The sequence below is a fragment of the Caloenas nicobarica genome, chromosome 3 (genome assembly GCF_036013445.1).
Source record: "Caloenas nicobarica isolate bCalNic1 chromosome 3, bCalNic1.hap1, whole genome shotgun sequence".
NCBI classification, from domain to species: Eukaryota; Metazoa; Chordata; class Aves; order Columbiformes; family Columbidae; genus Caloenas; species Caloenas nicobarica.
In genome coordinates, this window is record NC_088247.1 from 105,804,157 (window position 1) to 105,824,852 (window position 20,696).

General features: G+C 39.1%; 1 protein-coding gene across 2 annotated transcripts in view; it reads right to left on the bottom strand.

Moving 5' to 3' along the window:
- FBXO11 (F-box protein 11) overlaps positions 1-20,696 on the bottom strand; it is a 77,593-nt gene that overhangs the window by 23,609 nt on the left and 33,288 nt on the right. Inside the window, exons 2-9 of one of the 2 annotated variants that reach the window (XM_065630367.1) lie at positions 17,154-17,281; positions 16,953-17,034; positions 9,984-10,125; positions 7,967-8,096; positions 6,869-6,952; positions 6,656-6,788; positions 1,666-1,772; positions 1,459-1,570 (exon numbers count right to left, since the gene is read on the bottom strand). In XM_065630367.1, coding sequence (XP_065486439.1) covers positions 1,459-1,570; positions 1,666-1,772; positions 6,656-6,788; positions 6,869-6,952; positions 7,967-8,096; positions 9,984-10,125; positions 16,953-17,034; positions 17,154-17,281 — 918 coding nt within the window. Of the gene's footprint in view, positions 1-1,458; positions 1,571-1,665; positions 1,773-6,655; positions 6,789-6,868; positions 6,953-7,966; positions 8,097-9,983; positions 10,129-16,952; positions 17,035-17,153; positions 17,282-20,696 lie in introns of both variants that reach the window. The other variant, XM_065630366.1, reaches the window with a different exon arrangement.

Sequence of the window (20,696 nt, forward strand, 5' to 3'; positions counted from 1 at the left end):
AAAGTAATAATGAAAAAAGTTATCAAAGCTTAATTTTAATAAACAACTTTCACCAAAACATCAGGACCTACTAACTTATCTACAAGCATGTTTCAATATGAAGCCATGCAGCCCTTCAAACTGCTTTTAAAACTAAGCTGAACATGGTCCAAGAAACAAATCTAACTCCTCTCAGTTGTTATCACTGTCCCCAATATTGGTAATATATTGGTATAATAGAAACTTCAAGAACAAATTTTCTTCATTTACTTGCGTCTCCGTATTTAGCATTAAACAAAGAAGTCTAGATACTGAGAGCAGCTAACTGTCCCTTTGTTCCTCTTTTTTTCATTTTTAACACTTCCACACATTAGCTGATATGTCTCCAATAAAACAGATGGTGATGTGAAGCGTAGAGCTGCCTTGACCAAAAGTGAAGTTGTGTTTTATATTCTGACACCTCTGAGAAGGAGCAGATCTTCCTCTACAAGGCACAGACAAGGAATCCTTCCACTGTTCTTATTACAGTTCCCTGCAGAATTCCCTCCTTCACAGTTCATACCAGAAAAGTGTAGTTTGTCTAGTTGAAGACCTTTATATCGCGCTGAGCAACCTTTATGCACAGCCTGCTGTGAAGATCCTTTCTGTTTCACTAGCTGAACTTAGGTACATGAAGTTCATATTGCCATTTCCACGCAAAGGCTCAATACCTTAATTCTCCAGCACCTCTTTTCTGGCACACCAACTCCATTTCATCTGCTTGTGTTCAGACACATTAAACTCGCCATGTCTTGTGCCTGTGAGCTGCCACGTCTTCCTGCCAACAACCGAACTGCCATCCAGGTTCTCACTTCCACTGCCTCTGACCCTTTCTTTCCAGAATCCAGGCTACCAATGTTTCCCAAACCAGGCAGTATAATTTGCTCCTTATTTCTGATGGTGAAATGAGTCTAACTTTCCACACTATGCATTTCTTCTGCCTGTATAGCTAAGAATTCATACTTCGAGTATGTCAAATCACTCCACTCTTGACAGGAAAGTGAACTTAGCTTAGCAGTTACAGCTCATGACTCTTTCAATGTCATCAATCCCAACACTGCATCTTGTAATGAACCTAATGTAAAAGTCCCATGTGTGCCCCCTTCAAATACACTCTCCTGCCAGCTACAACTATGTGGACCAAAACCAGCTAAGTTTATATAAACTGTCACTTTTCAAGTTTTAAACTAACAGCCCAGAAAGTCCAAACTGATTCAACTAGAAGACCAAGTATACATTATCACAAGGGCCTTGGACAAAGATGTCACTGTAATAATGCCAATTCAAAGCAATAAGGCTTGCAGACTTGTATTAAACACCTGCATCAAAATAAGAAATGGAGTCAATAGTGATAATAAATTTGTGTGCTGCTTCCATGTATCCCAGTTAGTTTAGTAGCTTTAAACAGTGTTAATTTCAAACAATAAAAAGCCCACTAACCCGTACAAGTACTTCGAATAATACAGTGATCTATAATTGGACTGCAGTTCACGGTAATCTCTAAGCAGTGGTGTGCATTGTGGTGCTGAGCAGATTTGTCATCAGGGTTGAACTGAAAAAGGAAGACAACACAGAAATGCAGTATTTATTTAATTGCTTAGGCATTAAAATGAGATTAAAAGCTCTGCTCAAGTTTGAGTTTCTTACCCTGATTGTCATATATCCAACATAGGCATCTTCAGAACCCTCCATAAAAACGAAGGTGGAATCTCTAGTGTTTTCTATTATAACTTTATCTGCTACTTTTCCAGGTGCTGTAAAGAAGACATTTAGTAAGTCTTTAGTTTACACCGCTGAAAAAAAATCCTCAAAAGACTTACAGAATTATCTTGAAAGTAACAAAGGAAAATGAACACTCTTCTTCATACATAGTCCTTGTGTCAGAAAAATCTTAAAACAGACAAAGAAACTAGTCTTTAACTAAGCCGATCTTGCACCAATTGAATACCTAGTACCATGAGGAAAATCTTGACTGGTACAGAGCTAGTTTTTGACTACTACTTATTACAAACTGAATGAACAGTTTAAATACAGATTCCAGTCTAGAGGCACCGTAATTCTGTTACTAAGTACAATTTATTTTGGTATTCTAAACCCTTTTATTAAAGGTAAATACATAAATTCCATCCCTAATTCAAACCAATTTAAACAACTACTTAGTAATCTGCTCATGACCCACAAGCAACCTCCCCACACTTCTCAAATATAAGACTCATAGTTTTGAACTGATGTCCTCATTATTCTTCAGAAGAAAATACTTTAAGATTGGATTGAACTATCCTTCTGAAAGTATGTACAGAAGGTTTCAAAATGGTTCATTTGCAAGTTCTCATAATCTGCAGTTTGATTTCCCGTGTTACAAGCAAGGCTCTGCTCTATTCTTCATCCTTAGTCCGAGGGAAGGAGATGTTTACATCAGCCTGGCAACAGCCAGCAGAGGGAGCACAAGTTAGCAACAGGCTTACACGGGTAGAAATTCAACAATACTCATTCGCAAGCAAGACAGTTTGATTCAAAACCGCATTTCAAATACGCAAGCCAGAAGAGGCCTTCCTCAATACATGAAATGTAAATACGGAAGTTTCACGTACTATAGCAGATAGCTTAGCTTACCTGACAGCAATTTCAAACCATTCCCAACTCCAGACACACAAACGTGACCAGATATTTGCCCTAAATTCTGTATTTTATTGAAGAGCCTACACACAGGATTTCTCAGGAGCAGATCTTTTTCTGTTGTCTTTTGACACCAGTACAGACAAGCGGTATGTCCTGTTCTTTGTCACTCACGTAGAAAGGTGCCAGGCAGAACGAAGAAAGATTTACACTATTATCCAGCTTGTTCTGACTATCTAAAAGCCAGATCTCTGCTTTCATTACTGCAGAGCTGCAAATATTTTAAGGTAGTCTAGCTCTTCTTCATACCACTATCAACTCAGTACTAGATAATAACTAAAAGAGGCTATGATGAGGACATAAGAAGTATTTTTCTGTGGCCTGGTAACATTTCTATATAATCAACTGTTTTTCGCCATGGTGCAAATGCACTGGCACTCACACTTCGGCATCTGAGAAAAAAAACAGCACCACAGGATTGCAGGCGAGCCAAAACCAGAAAATAAATCGAGCCCTTAACAGGAAATAAAAGAGCCATAAATTAATATCAGAATTGTGTTCTCCTCTTTGGGAGACAAGGAAAAAAAAACCACTTCACAGTGGATGCTCTGAAACACTATCAAACACAGTGGAGAGTTTTGTGGAACCGTGCTTGGAGGTGTTTGCCGTGATTTGGATGATGTTCTCTACAGATATCTCCTTCTTCTTGGCACAGGAGTTACTTTATAGGTCTCCAAGTCTGGGAGGTCCCAGAATGCCCATTATGGAACATGTCAATTAGTAAGACCACTGCACTTAGATCCCCCCTAGGAAAAGGCTGTAGAGGGAAGGGAACTTGCTCAAGCATTGTTTTCATTCTAAATGCATCAATGAAATTCTCTGCAACATCCACTCCACTTTTGGCTTAAACCACTTTAGAAGAGAGAAACCAGTATAAGAAACAAAAAAGGGCCACTGGTTTTGTAATCAAGCAAACCATAGCCCTCAAGAACTCATGAATTTGCTGAAGTCTAAAGGAGTCACGTTCCACAGGACATGAATTCATGCTCAGTTTAAGGACCAGGATGAGACCATTTAGAAATAATTTGACAGAAAGTCTACAATAAGGGTATGCCTAAAGAATTAAAAGTTATCTGGACGTTGCTTCAGAATTCTTTTATTCCTCAAAAGGAATAGAACAATTTCACTTTTCAGTACATTAATAGAAAAATAACTAGATTCTGCAGGAAATAATTGTGACCCTGGTTCAATCGTATCAGGCAAAAAAATGCAGAGGTCCTTTTAGATCTTGCAGTCTTTAAAATCTGCTAAGAACACAGCTCTAGACTAGTCTTAAATATCATTTTCAATTCAAAGACACAGAATTGTTATTTAAGGAAGAGTTCAGACATGTTAAAGTTCTCTTGCACTCAAAAGTAAAATATACCCAGTTTTTCTACCCTTAAAATTACAAATTTTTTTTTACTGATTTTTTTCCTTCATTGGAAAATCCTTTGATAATCCTTTTTTCACTTACTTGCACATTATTTAAGCAGAAAATAAAGGGAAAAAATGAAAACTGTATCTCCTAAAATAAAGAAACTCCAACATATTTAGTGAAGATTCTCGTACAGACGTGTGTCCTGATCTACCTGCTGAAACTCAGCCATTAAGATGAGAGAATTCATGTCCTGAATGAGAAGAGCTCTCTCTGTGGAAGGCTCGCGTTCCTGTAGTAATCTGATACCCCCTCCTCAACCCTGGAAAATGGAATTATTTTAAGAAATTCATAGGTATTTCTGTCCACTGAAACAGATGCATCCATCTCCCTACAGAAAGTCTACTCTTGCTTCTTACTTGACATTTCAGATAAGCCACAGTACTAATAATACCTCCTCCCAAGGCTTCCTTCTGAACCTGACTCCTTCCCCTAGATTTAAGGAAACAAATTTTAAAAACCCCAAATGAAACAGAACCAACCTAGAATGCCAGATATTATGATGTAAGAATATTTTGCTCCTATGAGAAAGCAGAAGCTTCATGAAAGCTCGAGGTATGTAAAGCTGCATTTCTAATAATGCTGTGCTACTTCAGAAGTCAGCAGAAGAAACTATTAAAGAAATTTGAGTAGAATTGCAGAGAGATTTGGTGCTGCCTTAATCCTGCCATTTTGAAAAGCATGCCAGACTGAGCAGAGAAGAGGTAGTTCTCCAAGGCTTAGTGGTTCACTTTAATTTGTTTTCTTTTCCAGACAAATGAAAATTGACTCTCTACAATGTCACTGACCATTCAGTGGAGAAAGTCTGAGGAAGTGAAGAGACGGCAGTGCCAGAAACCAAAATATAAATACATCTAGCATTTCTGGATTCTTCTCAGAGCTTTTGTTCCCCAAGACAGCTATTTTGTTACAAAAATACACAATGCAGATCCCTTGCATTTAAAGAACTATAGTTAACTGTTTTTCTGGGTAACTTAGGTTAATTCCAGTAGAAGGGAAAGCAGAGGGATTTTCAAAACTTAAAAGGAGTCAGAGAACATGTAAGAGTTTAACCAGATTTTTGAAGCTGTCATTTCATGAAACTTAGGACAGTGCTGATCCAGCTTCTTCTAGATTTTAAACACTTTATGAATATGTACTGGCCTTTTCACTGCCATCTATCTGAAACAGAACTTGGGGGTATTTTATTTGTCTAAAGCCATGTCTGCATTAGCAGGCACTGCAGCAAAACATGAGTGGTACAACAGAGTGAAACAGTGCTGAGGATCAGAGATCCACACCATGTATATCGCAGGACAGGGAGCATAGAAGAGACTGATTTTGGACTAGTCCTAGCCTGGTCCCTCAGACTGAACACACACCAACGACTATAGTGCAGTAAGAGTATTCCAGGAACATGACTCTCGGTCTCATCCAAAAGGAATCCAGCTTGTGCTCCAAAACCTCTCCACAACACAAACCAAAGCGCTGTTAAGTGGGGATGCTCAGGATGTCAGCTTCAGAAATGTAGTCATGAACCGACAAACTAACATACCAACACAGCTGCATCTTGCAGATCTGCAGGGACAAGTTTTAAGGCTAACACTGGAACAACGTGACTGCATTGGTCAAAACCATTCTCACTGCCAAGGCTGCAAAACCCAGGCAGAAGTGCCAGAATAGGGTCATCACTCAAGAACAGAACAGTTGGTACACAGAACAAAGAGATACCTGAAAAGAGGGAATTCTTTCAAAAACCAAGCAAAACCCACCACCAGCCCAGACAGGCAGTATCTCAGCAAAAACAGGAAGCAGGCAGTTCACTTCTGGGTCACCGCAGGAGCAAGAGGCCCGAGATCTCTACCAGACATTAACACAGGCTAAATTCTTCCCATTCTCTCCTGCTACAGGGGATTAGCGTGCTCACAGTGGGGACAGGAAAAGCTAACAGCTCCACAAGCACCACAATTTGCAGCCAGGTGTATTACTTTATATCAACTTCCTAAAACTTTCCTATTCTGAAAGTCTTATTTTCTTATTTTCTTCTCCATAAAGGTTCTCCTTTAGAGGAACAGCTGGGAGACAAACAGAGAAAGAACCTCCAGTCTCAGAATCTTTCTGCTGGATGCTCTCATTTACTTCCTCAAGATGGAATTACAACGCTGACAAAAATGGGACAGATACTAATTTGGGCTTGCTCCCACTGCTGGATTCTACTCTGGAGATAGGTTATATATAAACAAATTTCATAAGAACCACCTGAAAATTTCAACTGCAGTCCTATAATTGAATATGCTTTCCGACAAATTTGATTTTTTTCTCCTAACAAAATAAAAAGATAAATAAGTTATTCCAAGAACTAACAAAGCAGACAATGGTACTTCAGTTTGAAGCATCAGCTGCTTTTTAGTTAGTGACACTTGTACAGAAAACACTGACTTAATAGGCTGCTGAAGAAAGATGGGCATTTATACTGAATATTTAGTACACCAGAATATCTTTGTAATTAAGGTAGTAATTAACACAAGTCATACTTTGAGACAAAGATGCTCTCAGTTTAAATACCTGCACCGATCATGGTGATTGGAGATTCTATATATATCCATTCATCAGTATATATACCAGAGTGAACAAAGATAAGTCCATCAAAATGAGCTTCTTGAACTCCACCAAGAGCGTCCTCAATGGTATCGTAATACTAGAAGAAAAGGGACAAGTTTAGAGAGAAATAATCATGCAGATTTATATATATCCTGAAGAACTGCTTTAGAAACATACCAACATATTTTCTCTTCCTTTATATCTTGCAGGATTACTGTAGAAGTGTTCAGCAAAACCTGGCTTGACATGTGCTCCTTTGTACTGAAACAAGGAAAATAGTTTATGATAAGCTTCCAGATACGTGGATCTGAAAGCACACACACAAAAAAAATTAACAAGCCATTTGCTGATATTGGTTTGTTCCAGGAACTAAGGATCATATTCTGATCTCCCATACGAGGCACCCAATTTGAAATGGCAACACCAAAAAACATCTGAGGCTAAGAGAGTGATCAGCTAAACCAAGAGGCTCACCTACAGCCAGAAGCCTCTAAACTGACTGAAAACCCTCATATACCTTATACACTCCACAACAGATGTTCTTATTTCCACCTTTTGATTTTCTAGCAGCTTGCCACAAAACAAACTGCATTTATATGGTGAGGAAAACAGAACCCTATACCTTCACATGTGAGTACTGTGAAAGTATTTGTCCTCAATAAGCTTCAGAATTTCATCAACCAATTACACACAGCCTTGTATAAAACACCAGCCTCGATATTTATTTCTCTTACTTTTGTTTTTCAAATATCGTGCCCAGCCATTCTTAGAATACCTTTGATGCTTTGTATTAGAGGTTCAATCACTTCTTTAGCTCCAGTCACATCAGCTGAAATGGTGATATCAATACACTGTTTGGTTTACTAGAGGAATATGCATATGAATCTGACAACCGACATGCACACTACCTTAATAATATATGACGAAAACAATATATTTCAAGTTTATTTGTGAGTCACAGGCCATGACCATCTCTTTCACAGAATTTCAGTGATGCAAAAAACATCAGGAAAGCCCAAGATAAAAGAGCCAGACGCTCAAGCACTCCTCTTTCCCATGATGTGTCTGCCTAAGGCGCATCCCAAAACAGGACATAACTTCAGATACCCCTCTGTTGCGTAACACAACGCAGAGATCTCTCCCCACCTCCTCAGTCCCGTCATCTTATTTAAAGTCTAAACCCAAAATTACTACTGTCAGCCACATTTCAGAAGTTGAGGTTTTTACTGTTATAAACCATCTTTAAATTGGAATATAAATGAATAATACTGTTACCAGTTGCTGAAAGCTTTCTTTCCAGGGATTTGGATGTTCATATTCTTCTGGATTAATCTGATAAAATTTACCAGGTTCAGGATGCATCATTGGACGAGTGTACTCAAATACTTCCATATACAATCTTTTCCTGAGCAGTGTCAAGTAGAAAATAAAATTAATGTATTTCTGATTATTCCTCCATTTTAATGTAACACACCAAATGTTGAAAACTGGGGTTTTTCCAACAGTATTTGCCAGTCTGTGACGGTAAATTTGACCGAGATCAGTACCAACCACTTTAAAACAGTTCCAAAACAATTTTTCTGTTGGACTGACTTCTGTGTTTTTCTAAGAAAAATTTTGACATGCGTTTCACGATCCAAGCAAAAGCGTTCTCAACATGTAACTTCCACAAAGAAATTCAAGCTTCTAGTTACACTGTTTGTGGAATCAAAGTCTAATTCTACATTAACTACAGCATTGCCTTAACACTTTGGAAAGCTAGTGGCACAAGAATAACAAAACTTAAGACAAAGTGTCCCACCAGCTCTTCCCCACCTTGCCAAAAAAAGGCTGAAAAATGCATTCAGAGAACAAATTATGTACCGTATTTCAAAAAGAGTTACTCAGTGGACAGATTACAGTGCCTTAAAAAGAAGAAAATAGCACATGAACCACACAACAATTGGATTCTTTTGATTAGTGTCAGAATACAAATAATTGCAGTGTCTGAGCCTGCTGATATTAAGTCCAGACTTACAAGATGCCACTGAATCTCGGCACTGGTGAGGCCTCACCTTGAACCCTGTGTTCAGTTTTGGGCCCCTCACCATAAGAAGGACATCGAAATATTAGAGAGAGTGCAGAGGAGGCGATGAAGCTAGTGAGGGGTCTGGAGCACAAGTCTGATGAGGAGCGGCTGAGGGAACTGGGGCTGTTCAGCCTGGAGAAAAGGAGGCTGAGGGGAGACCTGATCGCTGTCTGCAACTACCTGAAAGGAGGCTGTAGCATGGAGGGGATTGGTCTCTTCTCCCAAGTAGCAAGTGATAGGAGAAGAGAAAATGGCCTCGAGTTGTGCCAGGGGAGGTTCAGATTGGGTATTAGGACAAACTTCCTCACGGAAAGGGGTGTCGGGCACTGGAACAGGCTGCCCAGGGAAGTGGTGGAGTCACCATCCCTGAAGGTGTTGAAAAGGCACTTAGACAAGGTTCTTAGGGACATGGTTTAGTGCTAAAGTTAGGTTATGGTTGGACTTGATGATCTTGAGGGTCTACTCCAACCAAAATGATCCTATGATTCTACGAATCTCAGTTGCTGCAATTCATCTGGTAAGACATTCCCAAAACTGCCTTTAGGACAGGAGAAAAACATACTTTTGTCATGTTATACTCACTTTCTTTGTGTCTTAATATTTAAAAAGAAAAAGAAAAAGAAAAAGAAAACAAACACAAAACAAACAAACCAAACAGCCTAAGAAACACGTGTTATTTCTTCCTTTATAAAATAATGCAAATTTAGATCTCATTTATCCAAGCTCTCAATAACCCTGGGTAGGGTGGATTCACATGGGGGAAAACACCCTCAGTATCCAACCATTAAACAAAACAAATAAAAATCAAGCCAAACCAACCAAAAAACCAAACCTGTTAGTAACATTAGACAAAATTTGCATTTAACATTAAGAAACGTGTTTCTTCTTTTGCATAAAGGAACACAATCCCCAAAGAAGCATGAAAAAGGTTAAAGAGGGGGAAAAGGAAAGGAATGGCTACTGAAGGAGTACCTCATTGATTTTTCAACTAGCAATTATTTCACTAGTATCTCTACTACTACAGAATCAAAAGTTTTACTATTTAACAGATATAATCAGGGATTCGTAAGTAACAAATAATGCTTAAATAAACCACACATACTAAAATACAATTGGTTTTAATTCAACTAATGGCAACTACCACCTCAGTTTTTCTATTGTACTGGCATCTTGTGCAGCACATCTAATATTTCTCATGATAACAAGGAATAGCTTTTCACTTACCACAAAATTGGATCATTAGCCAGTTCACTGAAGCGTTTACACACACAAGCTGCTCTACAGAGATCCTGCTCCAGCAGGTAGGAAAAGATCTTCAGAACCACTTCATCTGGCAACTTCTCCTGAAGATATTGTTCTGCAGGTGCTGCTATTAAACAGTAATCTATATCAGATTATTGACATACTCAACCAGCCCGAATTGTGACCGAAATAGATCATCAGCTTGTCACTTGAAAGATTCCCATTTAAAACACCAATGAGCTCAGAGCAGGTTTGGTTGGTTTGGTGGTTTTTTTGGTTGTTTTTCTTTTTTTGCTTTGTTTGGTTTCGTTCATTTGTTTTATTTGGGCTTTTTTTAAGTACATTTCATCTAAATATAAAAGAAAAAAAGTGATAAATGGTTGACTCTGGAATCAGGTAGAAGCTACAGACTTGAAGCCTTCTTTCAAACTTTTTAGTTCACCTCTCTTTTGTTGGAGGAATCAATATACATACAATTTACAATTGCAGATATTAAGTAGGCTACTGCACATGTTCCAGATATACTGGCTCCACACTGCTATTAGCTTCATTGTGGTGCAATTAACCCTCATAATAATAATAATAATAATCCAGTCCCAAAGTCAATCTCTGCAAATGTTTTCAAACAAAAGAATTTGTGTTGTCACTGCCTGGAAAAACTACTAGTAAAACTTCCTTGTTCTCCCACAATGAACACATTAGGAAAAAGGATGTCTGGGATGCAGGAAACCAGTAGCCAGCAGCAATTCCAAAGTCTCCTCCTTCCACTTACTCCCATTTAGACTCTTTCTTTTAAAATGAAAAAATCTAAGCCAGAAGAAGTGTTAGCCTTGCCAGATGTCATATTTCTTGAGAGAGGTTGGAGAAAGAGACAATCCCATTGCTGTGTGGAGATGTGAATGCACTTGGTCAAACCCCTGCTCTGGCGCCTGTGAGCACTCTACACGTGACAGTTGATTTGGGAAACCCCATCTGCAGTTTGTGCTCTCACGAGCCCCCTCTGCGGCAGGTATCCTCACCCACAGGAGTTCTGTTTGCACAGCTCGCTTGCTTGGTTATTGTCTTTAGGATCCTTTCTCAGGCAGAACCATAGAGAATAGCTTCCAAGTTTAGAGGATTTGTATATGCAAGGCATTAAAAGCTCCTGCTGCATTCACAACACAATTACATCCATGCAATGCCCCTTGCATTATTCATTTTTTCCTGGAACATACGAACCTAGGGAGCAATAGGATCGTGATTTTGGCTATTACAGGAAGACTACTGAAGAGACCCTCAGAAAGATGAACTACTAAATTTGAGGGAATAACATTCTGAAAAATAGTTTCCACACTTAAAAAAAAAAAAGCCAGAAGCCTTACCTGGGCAAAGCAGCACAAATAACTACGTTATTTCCAGCTAAAAGAGAGAAGTGGAGAACTGTGGCTTTTACAAAGATGCTAAAAACTGTGGTCTACAAACTGCATCACCAGAACCTGTGTACTATGAGAGAACTGATTAAAGCCGTTTTTCCAGGGTGTCATACTTCTATCTGTGGTCAGACCGGTTAGCAGAAATTCTGAAATATTACTGACTTTGCAGTGACTTTCCCTGAACCTGTTCCTTGTTACACCACTGTATGAATGTCACCTTGGTGATTCACAAATGCTGATTTCCTCTAAAATGCCAGGAGGGCATTTATACAACTGATGGTTGCTTTTAAGAGTAACACAGATAAGTCATAAATTATAGCTACTTGCCACTTTATTCCAACAAAAATCCATGCTGTACAAAAGCTACAAGTCTCACCATTCCACATGCCCATAGCTATTTGCTCCCAAACTATCCTTTAGGTTGACAGCACTGATCATGTACAGAACAGGTGAGAATTTTTTTCCTCAACTTTACTGATCCTCCTCTAAACTATTTTTTTTAATGGATCAGTTCCTTGTAGTTCTTTGCAAGGTACAGAAATGTGAGCATGGGCACAAGGAAGGAGACCGGAATGAAAGTCCAGAAGCTGGGCAAGACAGTTCATTTCAGAAGCAGCATTATTAATGCCAGATTAAGAAATTATTGAAAAAAACCAAACCTAACCAAAAAACACAACTAACCAACAACAAGAACCCACAACACAAAACCAAAACAAGCTAAAACATAAACAAAACAAACCCACCCCCCAAAAAACCCCCACAAAAACCATACAAACAAACAAAAAAACCCCCACACACCCAAAACCACAAAACCTTGCAAGCCAGGCTGAAGCCAGTAAATTAGGAGATCTGGTAAAAAGCAAGGAAAAAGTCTGGAAAGGCCTTATGCTCAAGAGGCCTTTGGGGACCGCAAAGCCTGAGGAGCATATACCAGTAGTCCATAAGGTGAGCACGGCTGGGCATCACCAGAAAATGTTACACGCACCATCAGTGCTGTTTTTTAAAAAGGTCCTTTTCCACTGGAGATAAAGGTGGCTCTTCCTGTATGTCAGCCAGGCAGTAGCAATTAGTTCTACAGTCCTAATTACCCTTGAAATGTATCACAGGTTAATTGGATGCTGCTTTTGAATTCATCTTTTTCTGGTAGCTTTCCAGTTAAATGCAGAGATATAGTCTTCTACTGCCTTCCAAGCTGAAATGCCACGTTGTGAACGCAAGGCAGTAAATTCTCACAAGCCTTCTATGACCTGTCTTCTCCTTTTAACACACAATCCCTGAGGCATACAATTTGATCTTATTCCCAAGACAATCAGTTACTTCCCTAAACAACCTGCAGAATTTTTTCTTCCTTTATGTATGTTAGGACCTTGACTAATATTTTATTGAAGAGGGAAGTTCATCAGCATAAGGCCTCCCATTGCTCAACAGTTCACGCTCTGATTTTCTTCCCTAGGCCCCATCTCAAAATGAAAATTCAAATCCAGGCGCATTTCCTTAATGCAAGAGGCAGGGACCAATTTAAAAAAAACTTCTTGCAATTTAAAAAAAAAAAAAAAAAAAAAAGCACCACAATAAAACTCCCTTCCTTCTCCCATCCTCCATTTTTCAAGTTATACTTACTTGGAAACTTAGACACTACTTGTAAGATTAAGATGATTTTACAGATGTTTGCTATCCCCCCCACTTTTATCCATAATCCTGTAGAAGTGAAGTGAGAGATTTAATTTAAATTGCCCTTCTGCTCAATTAAGAAGAAGGCGTTGATTTAAGATTTCTCCACTGATTCAGTGGTTACTAGGTGGAATTTTCCAGTATAATTTGAAAAAGCTAATTCACTTCTTAACGTGCAGACTTCAATATCTCTGGGTCCAAGAGAGAACTCCATGGTTTTGTTTTAGAAATTCACACTTCACATTTCGGGTATCTTTTAGTAATCTGTCAGAGCAAGGATACATTCAATATGTTGTTCTTCCCAGTTTACAAAAACAAGCTGAAACAGTTTAAAAGGCTTCTCTGGCAAACCAGAAACATTTGTGTGCTGCTACTCCCAACAGTTTTACACCTATTGAAAAAGTGAAGGTTAAGTAAAAAACATTCTCTTATGAAAAAAATTGATAGAATTTTCCAAATTAGTGTTAAAAATAGACAAGAATAAAAATAAAATGCAAGAGGTCATCACCAATCTTTATCTTTCCCCTAGCATAAGTTGACAGTTGAACTACTTATAATTTTAATAAAGTGTTAACTTACTAGACAACTGAAAACTAGAAACACAGCTGGTTAAGTCATTCTGTTTCCACAGGATATGGGTGAAGATAATTCAGTTTCAACTTTACTAGTTTCTATGTGCTAAACGATCATTGTAATATGAACACAAAGGGCAGGGAAAGCTGCCTGAAAGTGAACTTCCTTCCTTGTACAAAGCCCAAGAATGCCATCCCATGAATCCCAAACTGTAAATTATGTCTTGTATGGATACCTTTTTTGTCCATTTTAGTGGAGAAGATATAGACAAATAGCTTTTGTTCTGTAAGGAGGAACTTAGTAAAAATACTTTCTTGCTGAGTAGTAGAAATATGTCAGAAAACATAGCACGCAGTGTTCTTGGAAAAATATCTTACAAAAAATCAATAGGAAAAGACAAAAATTTTAAAAGGCAGTAAATTCTGTGAACTATGAGCAGTACATGTATCCAGTGTACAGAATGATCAACAAGTGATCCAGCAACCTACAGTCTCAGTATCTACTGCAACTCCATAGTTCAGTCAAAGAAAGAAATCGCTTGTCTCTGAACTGAAGGCTTCCAAAGATGGTTAAAAATGAGCAAGAACTTCCCACTATAAAACGGTTATGCAAATGTAGTAATCTTAAAGCAAGGGAGGAGAAAACCTACACAGTAATAAACAAAAAGGAAGACTGTCAAATGATTAAAACCCTGGATTAAATGATGTGAGTAGACAAGTGGTACTGAAGAATGAATATCCCAATAAGCAGCAGCACACATTTACAGTTAAGGTAATGTAAGGAAATATATTGAATTTAAATATTTCTGTAAATCAAGAAATATTTTATCAGCATATAATACAAACATTTGGACTAATAAAATCTAAAAGCTGTAAATGTTTTCTACAGATGTTAAATGCTGAATTCGTAGGTTCGAGTTATTTGTGATGTAAGCAACACAGCTCCATCATACCTTTTTCTTATGCAAATTTTTGGTTTCTTCATTTTTTGCATTCCACTGAAGGGTTTAAGTGAAAAATTATTTACATATTTTCTCTAATGTGTTGCTTTCTCATCAAGATTCTTGTATATTCATTAACCTTTTTTGTCTCAGGATTGAACAACTCATTGTCCATTGTGGAGACCACCGGTGGAAAGGGTTGCAAATAACAGGAAAAAAGTGTCAATATTCCAAAATTCTGACATGTTCTGTTTGATAGTATCTGAGACTGATATTTTTTTCCCCTTACAATTTCAAATAGCAACTCTCTCTCAGCAACACTAATTCTGAACTAAGTATTAAAATAAGGAATAGTCTTCTGTTTTTCCAACTACTGGCTGCGCTCCAGTTGAAGCTCTAATTGACTGGCATTTCTCCTTTCATCTCCACCAAATTTTCCTCAAATCAGAGCCCATACAAGGAGGAATGGTCCTCCCCCAAGACATTTTCCTGTGTTTCTAGTCATCCACAGTTCTAAAATAAACAGCTATATGTTCCAGATGACAATATACTGTCTCCACTGATGACATTCCAGAAAGTCTCATGGTTACAAGTCGGTGAGAAGGGCTATCATTATCTATGCCAGCAAAAACCAGGAAGAAAAAGAAATCTCACTGCAATCAATACTTGTATAATTTAGAGGAATATTTCAAAAACTCAATGGGGAAACTAAAAATAACCATCATCCATACTGGAAAAGATATTAACAGAAAATGAGTTGAGAAGGACACTCCCTTGTTAAGACTGCGACTGGTTTGAATACAATCTTAAAGACTACAATTATAAAAATCATTGTTTACAATTCCTCTGGTAATTCCATGCTGGAGAAGCTTCCACAATCCCCATACTTTCCCCACATGGGCACAAGAATGTAACAAAAGGAATGCACAGTGAAAGTGTGGAGAATTCCTTTGGAAATTACTGTTGTTCATACAGTAATTCGTACCACAGGACTCGGTAGATACCTTCACTAAAGCAAAAGAGGTGAGTAAAAGTGTAACAAAGAACACACTAAAAGTGAATGACCTTGAAGAAAAACTAGGAACTGGCAAGAGAAACTGAGTCTATGACAAAACGACTTTGCACGAGGCTTCAGATATCAAATCAGGAAATGAAACTGGAAGTAGAATGACACAGGTTTATGTTCAGCTGGTTCTGGCTAGGATATAAATCTGAGGTTAGCTGATTCTCAAACAGCTGCTGAAATTAAGAGCTAATCAAAGGCAGGGGGTGTGCAAGTGGTGGAGGACAGAGAATAAAACTGAGGGGGAAAGAGACAGAGCACTTGAAAGATAAAATCCACCCTATGGAGAAGATGAGCAAACAAAGAGTAGACTTCAACAGAAACAACGAAAATGGACGAAAAGTCTTATGCCAGCTGCTCAGTTTTAATTCACAATGTTAAGGGGGACATGGACTGAAGAAAAAAAAGACACAAGCAACAGAAACCACATAAATGGGAGTTGGCAAGCACTGGTGTTGATTTTGCAGGGAACAGTGACAGCAGATCTCCTGGAACTAGAGAGCGTGTCACGAGACAGAAAGGGGTAGAAGCAGAGGGACTGAAAAGTGACATAGAGAAAAGAACAACCAGGATACGTGCACCTATATATGCGTGTGTATGTGCACACAGGCATATATATACACAAATAAAGACACACATTATATATATAATGTGTATATAATTATTATATTACACATGTATTGCATGTATGTGTTTATTATATAATGTACATATACTGTATATGTGTGTGAAATAGATGTACATATTTATGTAGGTACACATGTGGGTTTTGTTTCTGAACACACACACACAAACTCTCTCCCTCTCTCCCTGACAAAGTGCTATAACAGCATACCAAAACCACCTCTAAACATAAACTGGAACGATACATCAATATGAGAAATGGTAAATAAGCCTAGTCAGAGTGCTGCACCACTGCAGCATGACTGCTGCTAACAGTAGCTTGGATACAACTACATAGCACTTTGAGGAGAACAAACCAAACCAACCAAACAAAACAAACAAAAAAACCCCCCCCACACACAAAAAACCCCAAACAAACAAAAAAAACCCACCCAAATGAACATGCTGCAGTGAAGCAGGCAAATTAAAGAACCAGATTCTAAAAGTCAGATTAAAATCATGCTTCCAATTTTGAAGTTCAGAACAAGTTTGTAGTTGTTTTTAACTATTGTTTCTTAGTAGGAGAACAGACAGAAAAAACGAGCTTGGGGGTAGTGTGTGGGGTTGTGTGTGAAGTCAAAATCTCTCCACCTCTTCTCCCCACCTTCTTTTTTGTAGAAAGTTATTACCTGATAAATCCTGGGATTTTCCAGATACTCTAGCACGTTTAGCTCGGTGACCAAAGTTTTCAGTAGCTGAAGTAGAGGCACCCTTTAATGAAATAAATAAGAATTAGTTCAGTCATTAGGTAACTTATGAAATGAATTAGCCTCCTATTCTTGAAACAGTAAGATTTATTTTACAATTAAAAACAAACAAATGAAAGTTACCTCCATACTGCTCTTTGTAGGGCAAGCTGTTCTTTTAGGAAGAAGAGTTTTTCTGCGAAGTTGGTATGGACTATTTTGTGCACCAGGACCTGACTCTTCTGCAACCATATCTGCAGGTACATCATCATCTGCCAAGAAAAAAAGGAAATTTCCTAATTAGAACTGTAGTTTGGTTTTATACCACAAAAATGCTACACAAATTTTCAGATAAATACATTCAGTCAGGAGGCTGGGGAAGAAGTGCTAGAGTACACTGAACTTTCAGTGAAAAATCAGAATATACCTAGCAATACATAAAATTACATGAGAAAGTACACATGAATTAACTTAGGTTCTCTGTATGTACGCAGCAGCTATACCGAAAGCTGCTTAAAAAAACCCAAAAACACCCACAAAACACACCACACACGTCTAAGGCTTTCAGTTTCTCTGCAAGCACCTAATTCACTGTGCTAACTCCAACACCTTATTACTTCAGATTTTTCACCTAATGCTATCAGCATGATGATGAACACTGAAGTTTCAATTATTAACCAGATGTTATCAAGAAGCCCTTTAGTAAACATGGCATTTAGTACAAAACTCAAGGCACAATTTTCCCAAAACACTTCAGGAATAGCCCAGACCAGCATACAAATCTTTCTGCAAAATGGAGGTAACTTTAAATACCTATTCTGTTTGCCTACGTCATACTTAGAAAAGAGTATATTCTCTCCCTGCTCTTAAAAAAAAATGCAGTAAGCGTGAGGAGTATAATTTTTAAAGGTTTTAATTCAAAAACTGATTTCAGTTTCAATTTTCCATATTCATATATTTCTGGAACATGCTCAAAACAAGCAAGGAATATCTACGTATCACTGCATGCCCTACAACTAGCACGACACAAGAATTTTAAAAAATCCAGAATAAAAACCATCTAGAAAATAAAGCCCAGCTCCCCTTATGTAAAAAGGTATACTTTCACAGATGCTTAACTGTGAGAAGCGAATTTTGTACTTCCTTTTCATTTTAACTGCTTTTTCACTTTTCAACTGAGTAAAACATGATGTAAAAGTGATAGCCAGAAAAGCAATACTGTAGAGTAAGCAGTTTTCCTGAATATATTAGGGTGAAGAAAGGCCAATGCCAAAAAAATGCAAACTACCCTTCAAATATTAAACTAGCCTGTTCAAAATACAAAGAAAAGCAATTTTTAAAGTTCTGAAGATCTCCTTACATTTCAAGATCTTAATGTCTTGATTTTTCTTAAGAGTGGTTTTGGTTTTTTCCTGACATGAATTACAAAACATTGCATTTATATAGGATTATGCATGTCATCATAGCACAAGCTGCTATATCAGTGACAGCTAACCAATAAAATTCTGAAGAAAAAGCTAGTTCAGTGCCATCCTGCTCTTCTCTGGTTCCAATTTTTCCTCTACCTTAGCAGATACTTAAAAATTGCAAACATTGCCATGTATCATCAACAGATCACAACACTGCCAGGCCATCTAAGTAGAGGACAGAACTGGTAAAAAGATGAAGTTAGCTGGAGGAATGTGTGCAACCTCACACAGCCCAGGGCAATCAGGAGAGCCTAATCGGCTGGCTAATGCACCTGCAGACTAACCCTGCAAGACACACCTCCATGCAGAGCCGGTAGCTAGCACAGCAGCCAGCCCAGCCCAGCCCAGCCACAACGAGGGGTCAAAGACCACACGACTGGGAAGAACCATCATCCTTTTTGCAGCAGCAGCACCAGTTTTTGAGGACAGGAGTGAACCGTGAAACTGCTATCAAAAAAAAACAGTGCAACCTCTCTAACTTCAGCTAGAAGCTACCCCACCACATCTGGAATATTGTGTCCAGTGCTGGGCCCCTCAGTTCAGGAAGGACAGGGAACTGCTGGAGAGAGTCCAGCGCAGGGCCACAAAGATGATGAAGGGAGTGGAGCATCTCCCTTATGAGGAAAGGCTGAGGGAGCTGGGGCTCTTTAGCTTGGAGAAGAGGAGACTGAGGGGTGACCTCATTCATGTTCATAAATATGTAAAAAGTGAGTGTGAGGAGGATGGAGCCAGGCTCTTCTCGGTGATAACCAAGGATAGGACAAGGGGTAATGGGTACAAACTGGAACACAAGAGGTTCCACTTAAATTTGAGAAGAAACTTCATGGTGAGGGTGCCAGAGCACTGGAACAGGCTGCCCAGGGGGGTTGTGGAGTCTCCTTCTCTGCAGACATTCAAAACCCACCTGGACACCTTCCTGTGTAACCTCATCTGGGTGTTCCTGCTCCAGCGGGGGGATTGGACTAGATGAGCTTTCAAGATTCCTTCCAATCCCTGACATTCTGTGATTCTCACTCTCCCCTCTCTGCCTGCTACTTGCATGACACATCTCACCAGCATCTGAGCACTTCTCTACCTGTAAACAGTAAGTATTTATGCATTACACAAAAAAACCTCAAAGACACGGACAGACTAACTTCAGTGCATTTCCCTGTGAAGCAGCATCCAGCCCAGCACCGGCATCACATGCCTGCAGGAGGTTACAGACCCCAGAGCAGACCCATTGCACGATCACAATTCAGTCACCTAGTTTTACCTGTTTCTTTCAAACTCCGATCAAAAATACCCTACCAACTCAACAAGGTATCAGCAGGTGGAAGAGAGAAGCTGCTGTGGGTGTTCCCAGCCTTCCCTCGCATGGCAGAGCAGGACAGGAGCGGCAGGTCTGAGGTGGCCCTGCCAGGAGGGGCTCAGGCACCAGCAGCCGCGCTCTCATAGCAAAACACACTGCAGCACGTAACTACTCAGCACCCCTTATTTCTCTTTAAGGTCTGATACAGTAATTATGATTTCTGTTGCTAATATCCCCCAGAAACATGCTACTCAGGGATTTTGAGTGTCTTGCCTTAAGCCTGTTCACCTATTCTGCACTGAAGACCCAAAATGACCGCCACAATGGCAGGGGGGTTTTTTTGCCCCTGTTCTGGTCAGTACTATAGTTCAAAATTGCCACACGGAACACAGCAAAAGCATAATAAGCAAAGAAAACTAGAGGAAAAAGGAAAAAAAAAAAAAAATCAAAGCACAGAATTTTGATCCCGTGGTAGGCAATGAAAAGGGCAGAGACAAACCCCAATCAGGTCCTTAGATGTAAACCCATGGAGGCCACTAAGGATAAAACATATTACTGCTGGAAAGAGAAGGCAGAAGCCTGTGGGGGAAAATGGAAGTAAAGGTCAGTTTGGCTGAAACGCTGAAGGACTAACTAAGCAGAAAATAAATGCATTCACTTTCTTGCAGTGGATCTAGGAGGATGGCAGGAGTCCTGCTCAAAGATCACTTTTCCAGCACAGATGACACTAAGGGATATGTATGTATTCACTCAGATTCACAGCAGGTATCAGACGAATTAAAAATCTTCCTTTTTTCCATCCGAGCGGCAAGGAAGATGAGAGAAGGGCACCAGGGGAAAGCAGGAACCCACGCAGCACATGGGAAGCAGAAGGTGCCCAGGGCACTGCTGAGCAATGCCAGCCCGGAGGCACCGGTGCATGGGGAA